The sequence below is a fragment of the Dermacentor andersoni genome, chromosome 5 (genome assembly GCF_023375885.2).
Source record: "Dermacentor andersoni chromosome 5, qqDerAnde1_hic_scaffold, whole genome shotgun sequence".
Classification (NCBI taxonomy): Eukaryota; Metazoa; Arthropoda; class Arachnida; order Ixodida; family Ixodidae; genus Dermacentor; species Dermacentor andersoni.
The window spans coordinates 172,689,335-172,709,212 of NC_092818.1; the positions used below are offsets into that span (position 1 = coordinate 172,689,335).

A 19,878-nucleotide genomic window follows, 5' to 3' on the forward strand; every position below is an offset into this window, starting at 1 on the left:
TTCAGCATGTGTTGGATTTCCATGCGTTTATTTTTTCTTATAGCAGTAACAAAAGTTACCACATAAGGCTGTTGACATTATCGCTACAAATAAAGCTTAGACTATAGACTCGATGTTAGTTTGTTTCGTTCAGCAAACATGCATATGCCTTTCATGTATTCAGCTTTTCCCGCCCACCGGTACCATTTTTTTTTATTAAGAAACAATTTCAAATATTCTCTTTTCCTAGCCCCTTTCCGCGCTCGTTCGATTTTTTCTTCATTGCTCGACTGACCTTGCGAGGGGCCCGACGCATTCGCTCTAATTGAATTTCGCCACGCAGAGACAATAGCACGTACAGACGCTCAAGCGCACACACTCCCCACGCGCAGACACTCACCACGTGCACGCAGGCTCGCACTCACTCACACACACAAAACAAGGAAAAAAAAAAAAAACGCGCACGCATGCGCGCTTCTGGCTTTGGTGGTCTGTGTGTCTCGTTCCTTCTATTTCATCACTCGCCATATGCTGCATCTGGAGTAGCATGTGGGGCCTGTCGCTAACCTAATATCTCGAGCTGTCGTTAAACGTTCATTTTTGTTTCTCTGCACGAGTGAGTGCGTCACGCGCTCTTTAATCCGGGCTAGGTATCTCGTCAACGACGTACCCTGCTGCATTTTGTTTTTGATAGCGAAATGAATTCCCTGAGAGGATGGTGTTCTGCGAAGCAGACGTGATTGCGAATAATGTCCCCGTGCTTGGGCCAGCCAAACGACTCCTGTTTGTCTTTATTATTTTCTTTTAGATGGTTGTGACACTGTAGACAGGAAGGTATATGTAGTATACTGTGGTTTAGGAATCAACGCATACGAGTAGCATCTGCCAGTGCACGGCCCCTAATATGGAGCACCGTAGACTTAAGCGATAACCAGGGCCTGTAATAATAAAACTACTCTCTTGGAAGTGCATTCCTTGCTGGTGACGAATTTTGGCCGAAGTGACCCTTCTCCCAAACACACTGAGCACGATAACACTTACAACATGGGAGGTATTGCACTTTGTTCGCCTATAATGTAGAAGTTATACGGGAGTACTTACTAATGTAACCCAAAACATTGAGTTGCACAGGCTCGCCTTTAACTTAGAAGGTATACCTCAACTTTCTGTCAGAACAGCCTGTGATATAGGCATATACACAACGTTTCCTTCAGTACAGAGAATATAAATCGCCTTTCGGGATTCTTTTAAATAATCGCGTTTCACAGAGAATTGAAACAACTCTTGCATTTCCATTTGAGTTTCTTGCGCTTCTCATAGTTGACACTCTCACGCTTCCCTATGAGAATTTCGATCAACTGCGAAAGAAGGAGTTGCTCCGGCACGATGAAATGGCCTGTCCCTCCGCTGTTTCGTTAGGGTATCGATGCTGTACAATTACCGGAGAAACCGACGAGAACCGCAAAGTGCGCGCTCTGCACGCGTAGCGTCGTGTTATGACAGGCTCACATTCTCGAGCGTGCGAAACTGCCACGCCGTCTGGCGGGCTCACGCCCGGTGCGCGTCGTGGGAGGCGGGGGCCCTCGAGGCCGTTTTTGTTCGCGCCTCGCAAATAACAAAACACGTTTTTCCAGCTGACTGCCACCGAAGCCTCGGTGAAGAAGGGCCTGCCGCCTAGACGACCATTTGTCAAACACCGCAGGCGTCTCTCAGCCGTTCCTCCGTAGAACGGCCCACGCCTTTCTTCCGCCCTGTTTCTCTCCTCCGCCCAACGCTTACGTGGTTAGGGCATTTGTCTTTCTCTCTGTCTCCTTCGTTTTCCAGTTTATATTTCTCTATATATTATTGTCTCTTGGCACCGCTCGATTGTCTAGATATGTTGTGGCAGAAGCCAGGCGTCAATGCGGTCTTCTTGAGGCCGGCAGTTATTTGTTCTCCCGCCTCTTCGAACGCGCCAGCAAGGCTTCTCTACCCAACATCATTATTGTTTCTTTTCTTTTTTATTTGGCCTGAAGTTATTCTTTTGCGTGTAGCGTGTATTGTGTTCACGCGATGTTGTCACCCATTTATTTTTCACCTTTCACGTCGCCTCGTGTGGCGTTTACAGTTAACATCTGAGGTGATTGTCTTCTAGCCATTTGTCGATCCTTCCCTCTTTAGCACTACTGGGAAGGAATCTTCATTTCACTACGTTGTTTTTGTTTGGCGTTTATTGTGGGCTGGTTAGTCAGCTCCTCTCAAGTGTTTTTTCATTGTTTTGTCAGCCGTTGTTCGTTATCTATTACGGAGCGCCGGCGCGTATGACGTTCCACAACATCGAACGTTTCGAAGGGTGGCCATCGATAATTCTTCTTCCGACGTCGATTGGCTTTCGTCCTGCAGTTGTGTAAGTTTCTCACATTTCATATATTCGATGAATGTTTTCTTGATAGTTTTTTCGGCGGCCATATAAATTTACTCCCGTCGTGGAACCCCCGGTCTATACCGGCTTCAGTACATGTAGGTCGTTCCCACTACGGTCGTTTTTCTTGGCTCCGCTTGGTGAACTTCAACTCAAACTACCTTGTCGTTTATCAGGGCTACGAAGGTGTTCTGCTTAGCTGGATAGTGCTGCTTGTATTCGTTTTATTTTCCCCACGTTTATCTTTGTTCCTTCTGCGTACTTCTTTTACATTAGAGCTCAAAACTACTCACGCGCCCCGGTTGAATAAAGGTTCTTTGTACCTGAGATCAATTTGATTCATGAACGTTGCGGGAGTCTTACACATGACCAAGCAGTGAGTGTGTTGTGGAGGTTCGTGTCTATGTGCTCGTGCATTTTCCCATGTGCGCGCGTGCTTTGTATTACGTATTTGCAAGCGCGAAATGCAAAAACTTTCATGTGTTTTGAGTCAGGTACATGTTGAAGAAACCTAAGGGGTCAAAATTAATTCGAGGACCTCCACTACGGCGTCTCTCATTGCCCCAATGTTGCTTTGGGATGATCAATCAATCAATCAATCAATCAATCAATCAATCAATCAATCAATCAATCAATCAATCAATCAATCAATCAATCAATCAATCAATCAATCAATCAATCAATCAATCAATCAATCAATCAAACGACTACTACTACTACTACTACTACTACTACTACTACTACTACTACTACTACTACTACTACTACTACTACTACTACTACTACTATAGCATTTCGATGGGGGCGAACTGCGAAAACACCCGTGTACTTAGATTTAGGTGCACGTTAAAGAACCCCAGGTGGTCGAGATTTCCGGAGTCCTCCACTACGGCGTGCCTCATAATCAGAAATTGGTTTTCGCACGTAAAACCCCATAATTTATTTTTTTAACTACTACTACTACTACTACTACTACTACTACTACTACTAGTACTAAGAATAATAATAATAATATTATTAATAATTATAATAATAACGATAAAACGGGTGGTGTTATTACGTTCAACACGAAGGCACAAACGCATCCGCCGCGGTTGCTTAGTGGCTATGGTGTAGGGCTCCTAAGCACGAGGTCGCGGGATCGAATCACGGCCACGGCAGCCGCACTTCGATGGGGGCGAAATGCTAGAACACCCGCGTACTTAGATTTAGGTGCACGTTAAGGAACCCCAGGTGGTCCACACTTCCGGAGTCCCGTACTGCGGCGTGCCTCGTAATCAGTTCGTGGCACGTAAAACCCCATAATTAAATTTTTTAGGGCACGAAAGCAACAAAGCATCTGCGTGTGTGCGCGTGGACGTGCGTGCGCGCGTATGTGTGTATGTATGTGCGTGTGCCTGTCAAAAGCAGAAGTTAAACCTATTCTTCCTTTTTGTTTATCCAATACAAGCCTGACGTCCTCTATTCCTGTTGGGAAACAGGAGTTGCCTTCTGTTCTAGGCTAAAGACGCTTATATGCCTATATACTACGAACGGGCAAACCGAAAATGCCTCCACCGAAAGACGTCACAGCTCAGTTTTACTTTCGCTTCAACCACGAGTGCAATATTTCCCGACCGCATATGGATAAATACACACGAAGCAATGAGAAAAAGAAAAAAAGAAAGACGGAATATTCTAATGGCGGTACGGGTCTCTTGCGTCGCGCAGGCTTTTAGAAAAAAATAAAGGCCATTTGTGGTGACCCTGCTCATTTATTTTTATGCTAGACCCACGAGGCGAAGTTCGTTTCACTCCAAAAAGAGCGCTATACATTAAAAAAGAAACATGCATACCTTATATGCACTCGTTTTGCACTTGTTCCCTTGGTGCAAGACGTCGCTGCTGCTTTTGCGGTGACAGTGTAGGGTCGTTGTGGGCAATGGGTTGTGGCATTTTGTGGCTCGCGAAGAATGTGCATCGTGCGCTTGCTCTGCAGGCGTGTCACCGCTCATGCCTGTGAAAAATTGCGCATTCGAGACTCCTCGTTTTTTTTCGCGTTTTCATATATTCGCGTGCTTTCGATGCTCGCGTTTCGTGAACTGAGGAAATGCTACGGGATTGGGTCGATGAGACGCGAGAGGAGCAGCCACTCTATTTCGGATTCGCGATCCAGACATAGCTTAAGGGATTTCGTGGGGAGCCTTTCCTGCTTCAAACGCTACGCTTGTCTCTTCTTTTCTTTCCCGAAAGTAATTTCTGGTCGACTGTCCCCATTCCTGTGCCGTGGACTGCGATCATAGCATAAAGACAACCATGCTCTCGACACGGCTTTCAGGACTGTCGCTGAGGGCATCGCCATCTCCGCAGCACTTTATAATGGTTGAAATGCTCCTCACCAGACGCGGCAGTGGCCCCTTTGAATGAAGAATTGCACATAAGTTGTGGCATCTTTCAGCAAATAGATCAGCGGATGTCATGTATTTTCGATAATATTGTGTCACACATTGGCTGGTCATGCTGAAATAGGCTGCTGAAAGGGTGATGCACTGGACAGGGAGGAGGCATGCGTGTACATAGAACGGTCTGGATGTTAACTAGCTCGGTCAGAAGGCATCGCGATACCTAAACCTTCCATAGCAATATGATTTTGGTGTTGAATTTTGGTAAATTTCGCCACATATAAGTGTCCTGATGAATGAATCTGCCTCCTATTCTGTGTTACTTAGGACTTTGAGGGCAGTAGCCGACCACTTGACGCGCTCCATGGGCATTACAACCTACACGACAAGCCTCTTAAACCCATGACAACTTCAAACCTCTGGTTCTAAACCGTTCCCTATATTTTCGCCTTTTATCAGAAAGCCCTGCACGAATATTCTGCATGTATCAAAGCCTCCCTCACGTACCGTATACGGATTGTGTCAGCTTTGACTACCATATGGCTGCTGTGCGCTAGTCACTCTTCTTCGTGTCTCTGTGTTATCACTGACTGCGCTGCCAATATGCGTAATGTTTAGTTTTGTGATTCAATGTAATAACATTTGGCGCTAAGCATTGGTGCGAGTTATGCGCGCTGGAGATTCACACTACGTCCGAGTCCTGCGTGAATTGTCTGCAGGTGATGCGCATCGCGCTTCAAAAGGGCTAGAAGCCCATTTAGAAATGACTGAACTAGCAGATGAAAAGTGATGTGACGCAAGAAAGCTAAGCCGTTTCCTGAAAGAGGTACTCAGAAGAGGCAATTCCTGCCAACTTTCAAGCCTAGGTCACCCTGCTGGAACACAACGCAGTCACCTAATCACTGTATACCAGAAAGCCTCACGTGCAGGTTATTTATTTCTTCTTATCAGATGCAAGTAGAATAACGTGTTTTACTTTGTCGCATGTTGCTCTTATCTCACTCTCGAAGGCTGAAATTTGAGATATGGGATAACGAACGATGTTGCAAGCAAAAAGAAAAAAAAATGCTATGGGAGTTGTTGGAAATCTGAATAAAGTGCTTTTCAAGTATTACCCGCATTACGTTGAATGATTCTTTGATGTGATACCGTAGCTGAGATATTGAATATGATCATATTTTCTGGCTGAGGTGCCATTGTGTAAGAATAAATGTCGTGCTTTTGATGCTGGAAAACAAGGAACTGCTTCACCACCAAAAAAAAAAAAAAGAGAAATCCGGATTAACTTTGACTTACACAATATCAGTTTTCTTGCCAGCGAAACGCTATCACCTTTATTTTACGACCGCTAAGTCAAATAACTGACATAAAGTCTTGATTTGCGTATCAGATACACGATACCTGCATTCGCTGCAGTTCACCCTTCAGATCTATGAGATGAGACGCATAGGTCCCAGCACTCAATGTGCATGGACGAGCTTCGTAAAGAGAGAACAATTCAGCAGCTACTTAAATTCTGGCCTAACAACTACGGTCGGTCGATGCAGCGACTGAGAGACAAAAAAATGTACACACGACAGGCTTCATTATCGATAGGAATTGATCCCATGCAAAGATGCAAGAGGTCGGATCACCCTGCGGGAAGTACTTGTTTATCTGAGTTAGACGCGTAAATAGAAAATGCGTGCTCGGCCTAAATCACTGCGGCGCAATTAAAGATCGGCAGTACGCGTTTTATATGGTGAGCAAGCGACCGTCGTGTTTCTTCCACGAGAGTGAAGATAACCTTCATTCTCATGAAGGTTATACAGGGTAGCGTTTTTTGTTTTGTCTGCTGGCTGCAGGAGCAAGTCGGCACGAAATGGGGCTGCGACTCTTTCTTTGGCCTTTGTGGCAATCGACAATGACACCACGCACGGAAGAGTCATTTGAATGTCAACTGCTGCTTTCGGCTCGGAGTTGTTCGTGCACGCACTTTCGCTCCTGCGATGCGTACAGAAACGTCTCCTTCTCCCGTTTCCACCCCGCTCTTCGTTCTTAGCGCGGCATTGATTCCTCCTTAGATACTCAGGGCAGCTGCACGTACATAAGTGCGGTCAGTCTGCCATGGCGTCGTGGTCAGTGTGCCGATTGAAACACGGGTCAATTTGGGTCGAGCTGGGGAAGCTTACGTTGCTGAGACTACAGCTACGTTGACATGAACTCGACACGAGAGGTTCAAGCTAGGGCTAGAGCTGACACAGCCCTACTCTTCCGCGTTTGCATACACCTTGCCAAGAGGATTGGGCAAGTCAACTCTCATCATGCGCAGGCGGGTTGGCCGAACTCGGCTCTACGTTCTTTCGATCCGATCCGATCCGATCCGATAGTGCTCGCACGAACGCGACGACCGGTTTTTCGGCCCCGGCAAACCGACTCGACCCGACATTATGGGTATGTAAACGTAGCTTGTGATGCCACCGCTAGTGTGCTCAAGTGCCAAGCCTAGCCTTGTTTCTTGTGGAGTTGTTAACCTTGTTGATTCCGCTAAACAACTTCCTTATAAATAACAGCCTTATAGTTTATCAATGCCAACATTTGCAATGCGGCAAATTGCAACTTGATGCTTCTTGTTTGTTGCCGCTCTTTCTCTGATTTCTATGCCCAATGCAAGATTCGCAGACATCTAGGCAGAAAAGGCGACTGTGACCGACGCAATATGGGCAATAGCTGGGCGCAGTCAGCTTATTTCTGGCTCGACCCGCTCATGTTTGGTTCATGTGAACGAAGCCCTTGTCACAATGGCTTCATTGACATAAACGCGACGCAGTTACAGCGAAGAACGAAACATTGCGAAAAGCGTGAGTTAGTAATTTAACTCTTTCTAGGGTGAACTTGTACCTAGAACGACAAGAAACAAGCAAAGCACAACTATAACACCAAGTGCTGTCGTCTATCATCAAAATCTGAACTCGCAGGACATGTCAGTCTGCTATTCACACACACATTTCCGTACATTCCAAGATAACTGCTGGTGCTCGCGTGCATCCGCAACACTATTCACGTCGCACGCACAGTCTCAGCAGAGACGCCTCCTTTGATACAAAATTGGTGAAAACGTTCAAGAAAGTTCAGGTACAGTAGGCACGTCTTGCGCTGATCCATAACTAGATAGCAGTAACAATGATGGCAGCAGCAAGAACTGTCCTCGCCAAATAGTTGAAAAGTGTACGCATGACAGTAAGTTTCAGAATAACATGGTTGAGTTGTGCGACTGGCCTAAACTATTTCCATTACTTCTTACTCTTAATTCAACATATTGCTTGTACGCAACGCATGAGCTTATACTGCATTCGATGATACGGAATTTAGAACAATATGAGGAATGGACGGCACAGCCACTGTAGCAGCGACGTTGAAACCGTGTAGGAGTTCGCTGTTCACAGCACAGCACGGAACTTCTGGTCTCGTATAAGAGCTAGGAATATAGCCGAGGCAGTGAGCTCCCGTAATTGAAGCCGGGCACGAATATTCGCTTATCTGTCTGTCGTGTACAACCGACATCTGGCACCCTCTGTATATCGCGAACCTTGCTTCTGGAGGCATTTTTGATGTTACTTTCCTTATGTTTTTTTTTCCTTAATGTCCGCTGCTCACGACAGTGGAAAAGATGCGGAGGCGTAATTGGAATACGGGTTGGCAGGAACACCTGCATGAACAGAGCTTCTTAGTCGGGCCGGAACCGTCTCCTATTGTAACCATCGAAATGGCTATTGCACGTTTTTATAACCGGAATTACGCGCGTCTTGCTCAGAAATATTACGTTTTAATAGTGCACTTGGAGCCTTCTTGTCCGCGGCCATACGGGGCAACAAAGCGTTTTCTTATTTCAACGCAATGTAATTACTGTGGACCATTTTAATGACCAGTCATGAGTTTCCATCGCCATGAAATATCGATGCGGAATGAAACAGGGCTTAAGCCTTGGGTATGCGTAATGGCCTCAGCTTAATTGAGTGTCAACGTGGAATAATAATGCAAGTACAAATATCATTGGTTAATATTTTCTTAATGTAGCGATGCGGCCAATTATGACTAAAATGTTGAACGGGTGAGGTAAAATGGTTCGTGGGGAGATGAGTAAGCATTTCTGCAGCTGCTTGGCGTTTTGGAATAATGTTGAAATGTTATCACGAATAATAATAATAATAATAATAATAATAATAATAATAATAATAATAATAATAATAATAATAATAGTCGGCGTATCTGGGACTTATCAAACTGTGAATTTATCGAAAATGCGCAAGAATATTCACATCCATTTTTGAACATCGATTCCGTCAAAAGCCTTTCATCTCCATAGAGCTAATACAGACACTCACGTTATCTACGCTCACCTGCAGTCGCAACAAATCGAATGCTCTTTTTCTCCACAAATTAATACATAGAAAAATCTGCCGCTGCCACTTGCTTTCTAAAGTGCGCTTTTAGATTCCGCGGGCGGGCACAATGAAACAGAGCGCTTTTCCAGCCTTCAGATTTGGTGATCCTCTATCTCGATTGCAGGCGACATATAACGCCCATTCAGACTGCTTGGATAGCTTCATGCCTAATTTTAACACTTTCCTGAAAGGAGTTGCAGAGGAATTTCAACAAATGAACAAAATCTCTCATATCTGTTGTGTGTTCCGTCATTCTGTAATCTTTTTTGTGTTTCCCCGCTTTTGCTTTGTATTCGTGTACACATTTCATGTTCCGTTAAAAATCTCTATTCGCGAAATTATCTTTCTTGTAATGTGTGTGCGCGTTTGTATGAGTGCATGTGTTTGTATGCGCGCACCGTTTTGCTGAGTGCGCCAGCGCCAGGACCCTCGAGATTGTTCGTGGGCGCTTATGAACACCTTAGATTGATTTTTTGATTATTATTATTAGTATTATTATTATTATTGGAAACCGAAAATCTGGTTGGCATGACCTACACTGAGACACAGGGGAATTGAAGTCAAGAAAGTTAGATAATGCCTTCATCACGCTGAAGAAAGCATCACAGTTGGCACCTGGAGACAATCGAGAAATGAGCGAAATAACAGCAATTTTACCACTTTCGTTGTTAAAGTTACTAAGTGAGCACACTTTGGAAAACGTTATGCAAAACGTAACTTCAACATCGCCAAGTGCTCCTCACGACATAAATTTACAGCTACTGACTTTCACGAAACTTGCCCCAGGTGGGAATGTCGTGAATTAGCATTCAAAAGGAGAAATCTAAGTGAAGCTCGCGTCAGGACGTACGTCATCGAGGATATAAGAACTCCTCCAGAATGGCCGACAAGGAATCTTGAATTCACTGTGAGCTATATGGGGATGCACAAATAAGAAAAGGCTGAAGGGCTCACGGGAACCGCAAAAAGCGCAACATCGACTTTCCGCACTCTTTGTCGGAATCAGTGTTTGCAGGCTATAGTGCAGGCAACCTATAGTTGCAGAAGGTGAGCTGCACTGCGACTAGGCAAACCACGGACAAGTAAGCGGGCGTCATCAAAGTGACGCGAGAAGTCTAGTCAGAAACTTTTGTGAGGATGTGGCGCAGCCAGGGCAACATGTGAACACTTGAATATGCGTCCGCTGCCTGTGTTAAATACCCTGCCGACTAAATGTCTTAATAGGTAAATGACACGAGCTCCGCGAAATATCTGATTGGCTTTTGGCAGCAAATGTCTATACCCACATAAATGAAAAAAAAAAAGAACGTGCTGTCGCCATCATCCTTGTCGTACGTCTTCGCATAATATTGGAGTAAGAAGGGAACCTGCATCCTTCACTATGGTTTGCAGGCCCTGTGCCACACTTTTTTCATGGTGTTTCACGTCTTTCAGTGTTGACGCTGAGCTTTCAGCGCTGCCAGTCGTGCGTCCTCCACTGAACACTGCCTCCCCCCCCCCTACCTTTTTTAGTCATTTTTAATTATTTATTTTGTCGAGAACTGTTTTTGCGGCAGCCAGTCCGGGCCGCTCTTGTTCGCGCCCTCGACGCCTTAATGACCAGAGGGAATGCCAAACTTGCTCCGCGCCGCACAGATAAACGAGCAAACTCTCTGCGTGCGCATACTCTTCCCCTGCGACTCTTGAGGCCGCTGCGCTGGAGCAAATGCCGTCGAGAATGCATGTAGCTGGACGAAACTGCTTTGCGACTTGCCAGGGCTTTGCTTCAGATACCGGGCAAAGGCCGCGGCTTTCCTTCACGCGCTGTTATTATGTTTGTTACTTGCTTGGCTGAATCGTGCATTCAATGGCGGCGCCGTTGATGGCGGCGTCGCCTGAGTCGTTGACTTCTCCCCTCTGCAGGTGCGTGCATGTGTGTGGCTGCTAACGATCTCCGGTGAAAGGTTCTTTTACCTCGGCGCCTTTTCGAGCTGACTTATAGGTCTCTTCCGTGCCGGTCGGCCTACCCCCCAGCTCTTATTCCTCCCCCCTCTCTCTCTCTCTCTGTTTTTCTTGCTTTGTCTGTCGAATCATTGCCATGCTTTCTTGTGTCTGCGGAAGCTCGAAAGTGGAAGGAAGTCGGGGCCGTTACTGGCTAACTTCTATTCTCTTTGTTGACTTAATCGCTGTTGAACTTGAGAGGTTTAGTTGCTCTATATATGTGCTTTTTGCCAACTGGCAGTCGTGAAATGCTAAATGTCTTTCTTGCTCTGCGCCATTTTTTATACACTACAAATTCTGCATACGCTCACCTACAGGTAAAGCAAGGTGATATAATTCTCGTCGTACGTTAGACATAGTAACCGACGGGCTGACTTGCTATAGCAACGATAGACCTCAGAAATGTATGTTGGTATTTATCTGCTCTTGTGGAACGTCACTCGAGGCTCTAGTAACGTAGCTGAATGTCGCAGACTAGCCTTCGGCGCATATGAAGACATATTGCCTTGCATGCTTATGTTAACTTTACAGAACACAGGGGTAGGCTGTGGCAAGAAAAAAAAAGAAAGAGGGTAGAGCTGACACCATATATAGAATATGTCATCACCGTTAAGTGTTGCTCGTACAATGGACAAGACGAAGGCCTTTTCAAAGAGGGTTTTTGTTCGTATGTTTAGCTTTAATGGAACAATTCTGCTTCGAAGGGCAGATGTAGCTAGCGCTGAATACACCTTTATATTGTTCAATAAACCTTCAGTATATGACGCATCACATCATGGGCAAAATAATGTGCAATTGTAGGGCCGACCTTCTGCGGCCAAACCAGCGGATTTCGGTAGTGCAGGTCAAATACTAACACAATATACAATTGGTGCCTCTTTGTCTAGTCATAGTTCCCTCATTTTCTTTTCAGTGAGGGCCTACAACTGTCGTTCTTTAACTTCCTACGTCTAGAGAATTTCTGTTGCAATCTGTGATTTTGTCTGTCCTGAAAATTTTAAATATTTTTGTTTCCTATTCTGGGAAGGTTACCTCAGTCTATGAGAGTATGAAACTCACCCTGTGAGGGTACCTGACTCCGTGTAGGCGCCTCACACTATTCTGTGAAGGTGGCCTCCTTTATTATTCGCTCCTGCGTTCTCATCAAATTTCGCGCCGGGACGGTAAAATAAGTCGTCCTTGGTCTATCGGTACCGCAACGCGTTCCCTTGGCCCAAAAAAATAAAAAATATAAAGAAGAAGCGACAGCCAGCACTCACTATGGTGACCAAGTGGGATAGAAAGCAAAGGCTAAAGTAGCATGAGTAAAGGTTGAGGAGCAAAGAAAGTGAAATAGAAGCCGGCCTGGAATACTTGACACTGGAGGCGTCGCCAAAGTGAGGAACCGGACACTGCGCGAGGTGACCGTAAGAATTGTGCTAATGATACTGAAAGCAAAAGAAGAAGCATTGAGTACGCGACCGAAGGAGGCTGTAAAAGCGGGAGGGAACACGCTGACCGCTGCTGGCGGCCACTGTTAACGAGCGACGTACTCAAATAACGCTTAGAAGCAGAACAAACAGACACAAAAGTGACTTCAGAGGCCACCGCATGGTACGAGGCTTCGACACGGACACATGAGCATGAATAATATGTTCGCAGGGTGAGAAGAAAACAATGCATAACTTTGAAAGAAGCTGTGGAAACTGTTAAAGAAAGAGAGCTGATGAAGAAAGAAAACCAAAGCCACGAAAGCAACAATAGGCGCTTGACTTCCCCTCTACACATCACTAGCACTGTGCGATTAGCTTTAACTCGATTTATCGTCTCTAGCTAATGAAACAGGCATTAACTTCAGTTATCATTGCCTCAAGTGTGCGGAACTATCCTTCTAAAACGAAACAGAACTCCCTCTAAAATTTCATCGTCATCATGAATAAATAAAGAGCGCAATGTTAATTAAGATTGTACTAATGCATCGCGTGTTAGTTTCAAGCTTCTTTTGTGCTTTTGTGCTTCAAGTGCTTTGTATTCCGGGGCTGCGGCCGAGTCAAGCTGTCTATGACAGCTTTTTCTGTAGCTCCCCCTGTCTGTATTTCTTGAGACAGAAATAAAATTATTATTATTATTATTATTTTCGACATTCATTTCTTTTCATCATGACGGATATTGCGAGTCGCATTTCAAGTTCTGGTGGTAATTAATGTGTATTATTAATGGGCAGTCTGCCGTGTACATTCATGATTAGGTGCGATGTGCTTTGAAATGCAGAAAATTACGTTGGGATGCATACGGTATCGACGGCCGCGTTAACGTTCGTGCCTTTAGCAGAGTTCCTCATTTCATACTTTTGTCTTTTTTGCAGGTAAGGATAATCCGACGCTTGATGTCTCTTTGCAGCTTGTCACGCGACGAGAGGTAAATGGTGAGCTCATTCGGTTATCCTTCCGGAACCAGCACTTTGATTGAGTGACAGATCAGCGTGACGAAGAGCACGAGAAGCTACGTTCACTGTTCAATAATATTAGAACCTTGGGCACAAGCCTTTGCGTTAACAGGCCTTCATCAGTGGCATGGTATTTTAGATATGATAGCGCAGTGTTCCTGTCTCGTCTCATCATACTGTACGAGGAATTAATACAGAGCGGAATAGTTAATTGGCAACCATCATATTAATTTAAATCGACGTTATACATTTGAGACCCCAGAGCGTGATATGAATTCTAGATAGAGACCCTGTATAACAATGTGTTATGTAAGCAAACCGTGCAAGAATACTGTTTCCCCAATACAGGGTAGCAAAACGAACGTGCGACTGGTTAACCTCCCTGCCTGCCATCTTTCCTGTTTTTCTCTCTCCTTCTGTATGTGTTCAGTGTATGTTGTGGCACTCGCTGTAAACAGCGAGTGCCACAACAGTACCAATTATTCTATTACACGTTGAATATACAGGTAATATCCTTGTATTGCTGAGAAGTGTCTCACCCGGGTCTTATGTCGTCTGATGAACTAGCGCAGTTACACTGGGCAGCAGTTGGCCATCACTTAGGAGAGTAATGATGGGTCTAACGTTAAGGGATAAGAAAAGAGCAGATTGGGTGAGGGAACAAACGCGAGTTAATGACATCTTAGTTGAAATTAAGAAAAAGAAATTGGCATGGGCAGGACATGTAATGAGGAGGGAAGATAACCGATGGTCATTAAGGGTTACGGACTGGATTCCAAGGGAAGGGAAGCGTAGTAGGGGGCGGCAGAAAGTTAGGTGGGCGGATGAGATTAAGAAGTTTGCAGGGACGACATGGCCACAATTAGTACATGACCGGGGTTGTTGGAGAAGTATGGAAGAGGCCTTTGCCCTGCAGTGGGCGTAACCAGGCTGCTGCTGCTGATGATGATGATGACGATAGGAGAGTAAACCGTACTTACGTTGTCCTGTAGTCTTGTTACACTTTGTCTAATCACTCATCGCAGTATACTGACGTCAAATAATGTTGAGGAAACTTTGCACACCTGTTGAAGACATACGTGTTCGCTCACCAAAGGGCCATCGCAGGAGGAAAGAAGCCATTGAGGCAGTTTTCTAGGAAAGAGAAACTGAATTACCTTTTTGTGTATGTCGTGATGAATACAAAAGAAAGAGAAAAAACAGCACTTAAAATATCGAGCTGAATTCACTGAGGCAACGCCGGAAAGCAACAACTGGCTGCAGAGCGCGTGGCGCCTTGTAGCGCAGTCGGCCCTGGCGTCATCCATCATATCGCGACGACTAGCGGGCACTTGATGGTTTGGAACGTGAGATTTCTGTCTTTCTGTCCACGGACCCGTTGTGTCTTCGAGGTGTTTTCAGACATAGGTTCAGCGTTGTGTTTGTCAACAACGTTGCTTTCATGTTTCTGATGGGTTAGCACTTCTGTTCTTTTCAAATTGTTTGTGTGAAAATACTTTTCTTCTTCATTTGCTGCCAGAAAGGTACTGTTTCTTTCTGTTTCTGAGTTCCAGTGCAAACGTTTCAAACGGGCAAAAAGGAAACCAGTGGAAGGCAGGAGTATTTACACCTGTCGTTAGTTGTTCTCTTGACCATCCTCGTATTTGGTGACGACATCAAATCTGCATGGGGCCTTGTAATGTGTTTGTCATAACTTCTGGATTATATGTGGAATGTTTCAGTGGTTGCCAATGTCCCAATGTTCAATATTTTCTTTCAGCTCGCCACGGTAATGGAGTTGCTGGTTGTAAAAGACATTATACCTTAGTGCAGCCTTGTCAAAAATGAGCTGCACGGATTTCGCAACGATTGCCTACACCATTTTTTCTATTCGTTTCTTTACGAGAAAAAAAAATGAAGGATACCTGTTGATAAGATAGAGAGCAGAGCAAATTATTTAATTATTCAATACTTTGAGAGGAAATCAATGTAGTTTTTCGTTTGCGCAAACAAGTTCTATAAAAATAAATAAAATTGGAGCTTTCATTTTCTCTTTTTAACAGTCTGAGAGCTTCACATTACTTTTGCTTTTTTCTCTATGAACCTAATTACTGAAAATTCATAGGAAATTAAAGAAAATCAAATGGTCGCGCTCTGAACCAGTGATTGTGTACAAGGAACGCAGTAGCGTAACAGGTGAATATTCCTGGCATGGTTATTATATGCGACGCTAATCAGGTGGCCTACGCCTTACTCTTTTTATTGGGGAACAAAAGTCAGTAAAGCTATTCTGTACTGATTTTATGAAAATGATTCGTTACCCACATGTCAGCCGAAATACAAATATTTCTTGTTGCATGAATTGGAGTCTTTTTGATAATTTCGAGTTTGGAACTCTTATCAGCGCCCATACGTCAATTTTTACTTCGTATGCGATGCATACAGACTGCAGACTCAATATAGATGCTAGGATATTTGAAACTAATATATCTACAGGAATGAAGTTTTTATGCGCTAGTAATTTGTTAAATGCTGGAAAGAACATGGCCATGTTTCTATATACCGTTTTTTCATCACGTATTATTTTTTTGCACGCGATCATTGAATTCCAGCGCTTGGTGAACGAAATAGCGCCACATGCCCAAAAAATTTCGAAGTTGTTTTCGCTAGATGAACTCTATCACGTGTCACGCAACTTAGAGCTAAACAATGCACGCGAGCAATCATAGACCGTTCAGGGAAGCGTCACTGCCCCACATTCATCGGATTGGTTGGGTTGAATGTATTAGGAGAAGGTTGCCACTGAGTATGAACCTGGGGCATCTTCGCAGACTGTGTGAAAGCGTCCACAGAGAGAGTTCTATTGACCCTTGTCGCACAGCAGATCGGTCGACAGGAACGAGATGGCGCTTTCGGCGGCGCGCCACCCGCAGCCTCGGGAGAAGGCCCACGAATGCGAAACCATTACTGCATCTCAGCTGTTCAGCTGTGGTCAGCTGTTGGAAATGCAACTTGGTGATCGTTAAGGCGCTGGGCTCCATTCATGCTACAGAAGGTGGAACTGTATAAAGGAAGGGCCTGTGCATGCAGTAGTTGGCTTTGAAGATAGTGACTGGCATATTCAGGAATGGCATGAATTTGTGTAGCCAAATTCATGAACTGCGGCGTAGCGGTGGTTCTTGAGCTAAAAAAAAAAAGAAGCGAAAGGTCCCTCGAGGAAACAGTTGCCGATATCCATTTAACGCTTACGGTAGTTGAAGACAACTTGCGCTTGTCTGGCGATAAGTTGCTCGAAAGCGTCGCCCCTCAAAGAGCAACTGTAAATAAACACTTCGACGAACTAGAAGATCGTTTCCGCAAAGACAGTCTAATTTTGCATGATATTGAAGGCAGTGTCTCTGAAACGTGGATACAATGTGAAGAAAAAGTTTGCAGTGCTCTCCACTCGGAAGGGTTGCGGTATCAAGGAGGGGAATGCAGATCGCTGTGAGGAGTAGCTGTCGGCACCGGTCGGGTGTCAGGTCGGGAGACGGAGCAGGCAGAAGGAAAACCGAGGTTGGTAAATTCTTGCCGCACAACTGCCTGAATGAGAGAGATCGCTGCGGCTGGTTGGTCAATGGTGGGGTCAGGTGGGCGTGTATGGAACGGCGCAAGACTTGTAGCCTCGAGCTCGCGGCGAACAATACGTGTGACGTGCTCATTTAATGGTGATGAAGCGGTAAGGTCGACGCAAGACGACGTAGCAGCTGTGTTAGGGTACCGGGAGAACTGTGGAGTGACGCGGCGGCTTTTGCCGAGCTCAAAGCGGCAGCATTGCTTGACAATGATGTCGATGGTGTACACATTATTGAAGACCAACAAGTTGAACGCGTCGTCCGCGATCCATTTGAGTACGTGGCCGACTTTCCCAACCGCAGCCATTTTGTCGTCGATTTTCCGGCAAGAGCGAGCTACGTCTTCTATGTACGAGACATACGATTAAGTAGAATACTAGCTCGGGTGTCAAGCTCTTCTCTAGCAGCCAGCAACCGACCGGTGGGATTTCCAAAGGGGTCGCTGAGCTTCTTCTTGAAAGCATCCCAGCTAAAGATCTCGTCTTCGTGTGTACGGAACCAGACACAAGGAGTTCCGCCCATGTATTAGGACATTTGCTAGCCTAATGGTAGGGCCCCAGCGGTTGTTTTGGCTAACACGCTCATACAGGCTGATCCAATCCTCAACGTCGACATTATCTTGGCCGGAGAATATTCCAGGATCTTTGGGGTTGGTAACCATAACGTACGTCGTTGGCGCGGGGTCGCAGGAGTAGAAGCAAACAAGGTGTCGTCACCGGGAGCCATGGCGGAAAGCAGGGCGGTGCGGCCGCAGCGGAGCTCCGTGGAGAGGACGGGGAACGGCACCTTCCACCAATATGTTACGCGAACGAAGGATTAAGGCCTCCAGACTATTTACAAAGTATATTTACAGAGGATAATGCAGCGCTGGCCAGTTCAGCTGACAGCTTGAGAGCCAGAGTGCGTCCGTCGTCTTAGTCAGGGCGCCCGCGTACATCGTCCACAAGAAACACGCAATATGCATGTATCAATATGAATATATTTCTTACGGGAAGATTCCTGGAAAATTCCGAGGGAGTTTTATTTACTTAAATTTTGATTAAAGAAGTTAATGTTTGAGGAAAATCAAAGTGCATTCTCGTCAAGCTTCATTTGCACCGTTTATGCTCTGCGCTCCTCATTTCTGCTGCCGAATGAACTTGAGGTCCAATCCTCGTACATTAAGCTGTCGACGAAAGCTTCTCGGATACAATTGTCGCAAGAAGCGGTGAAATTTCATGTTCTTGAATGTGGAATCAAAGATGAACGAGTGCAATGCACCTAACTCCATATATTGTTACGAGTACCTCTAAATTGATACCGTGGTGTCCGGAATATTAAAAATTGCCTTGCCTAATTTTTTTCTACGTGTGGCATTCCAGTTTTTAGCGCTTCTGGGAATACTTATGCCGTACTACAGCTACTTCGTAATGTAGCACACTGCAGAGGATCTTCGCTTATTCCGACGACCTGAGGGCCAGACGAAAAGCCGCCAACCGTTGGACGGTTGGTGCCGACGCTGTTGGCTCGAGTGGTGGGGTAGTCGGGCGCGGCGACAGCGAAGTGGCCCAGCCGACGAATTCGAAACGCTTGGTCGCGCACTGGACGGCGCTAACGGTCCGTGGATCCCGTTTGACAAAAACTCCGCGCGCAGCCGTGACTTCGACCCTCACAGAAAATCTGTCCACCTCTATTCCTTTGTTCCTCCTTCTCTACCTGGCATTTTTTGTTTATCTTAACAGCGGTTCAGTGCTGTCTCGTTACAACATTTCTATACTTCTATTCGGTTTTGGGTAACGAGCATTTCTTCTTTGTCGTGTCGATTCGTCTTTTTCTTTTTCTTTTACGGCGTTCGCCCTCCATGTGTCTTTCATTTTATTTGTTTTAGCGGTCGACTGTGCTTCATTCTTGTGCTGTCCGGTTCGTGTGTGTCATTTTGTCCCTTCCGGTCGTGAGAATAGCAGCGCGACGAGCGACGACGCCGGAAGTAGTCAATGGTTGACTGCTTTAACCCTGTCCGCCACCCCTTCCCCTTTTACGCTTGCTACTGATTCGCATCTCCGTCCCGGTGAAATTCGCCCCGCGCTATATTAGTTTACTCGCTGGCCACAGAGAGAAGGCAAACTGAATGCGGGCAAAGTTCTCCGTCATGGTCCCACGCCCTTTGCTTCTTCAAATATATTAATGATGTATGCCTCTTTCTTTGCTTATGCTTTGTATGGAAAATTTTTGAGTGGTAGTGAAAGTCATGATATAATTTTTTGCCATGATTAAATAAAAAATGTGCTCACGTATTTTTGTGGGCTTTCCCGCTTCTATTAGTTTTGCATATTGCAGTGGCCAAAGCTACTGAATTCGAAAGGTAGTACTTACATCTCCAACTCCCGTTTTCGTCGCGATAAACGCATTTTACTGCTAACGCAGCAACTAGTTTAACCATTTAGAAATTCCTGATGACATTATTAGCGTATTTTTTCTTTTCCTATCCATCGTTTAGTCTTTACCGCGCACAGGCGCTGGTGACACTGGTTGCACAGGTGCTGTTGTGAAGCACCACCTTCTGCTTTTCCACTTACAATGATTCAGTTCCTGACGTTAATTGCCTGTGTGTTATAGCGTTCGAACATCTGCTTGACTTGACTAACTTTGGACAATTAAGCCAGTCAAAAGACGAAGAACAAAGGAGAGACGTGGCACACCCAACAACTGGATTAAC

The 19,878-nt window shown here is 45.3% G+C and overlaps 1 protein-coding gene across 3 annotated transcripts in view; it reads left to right on the forward strand.

Annotated features, from left to right (window-relative positions):
- Positions 1-19,878, forward strand: part of LOC126531628 (kin of IRRE-like protein 2) — a 378,799-nt gene that overhangs the window by 248,879 nt on the left and 110,042 nt on the right. For 2 of the 3 annotated variants that reach the window (XM_055071310.2, XM_055071311.2), the window contains exon 2: positions 13,510-13,569. The exons of the other annotated variant lie outside the window; for it this stretch is intronic. In XM_055071310.2, coding sequence (XP_054927285.1) covers positions 13,510-13,569 — 60 coding nt within the window. The remainder of the gene's footprint in view (positions 1-13,509; positions 13,570-19,878) is intronic. 3 annotated transcript variants of the gene reach the window in all.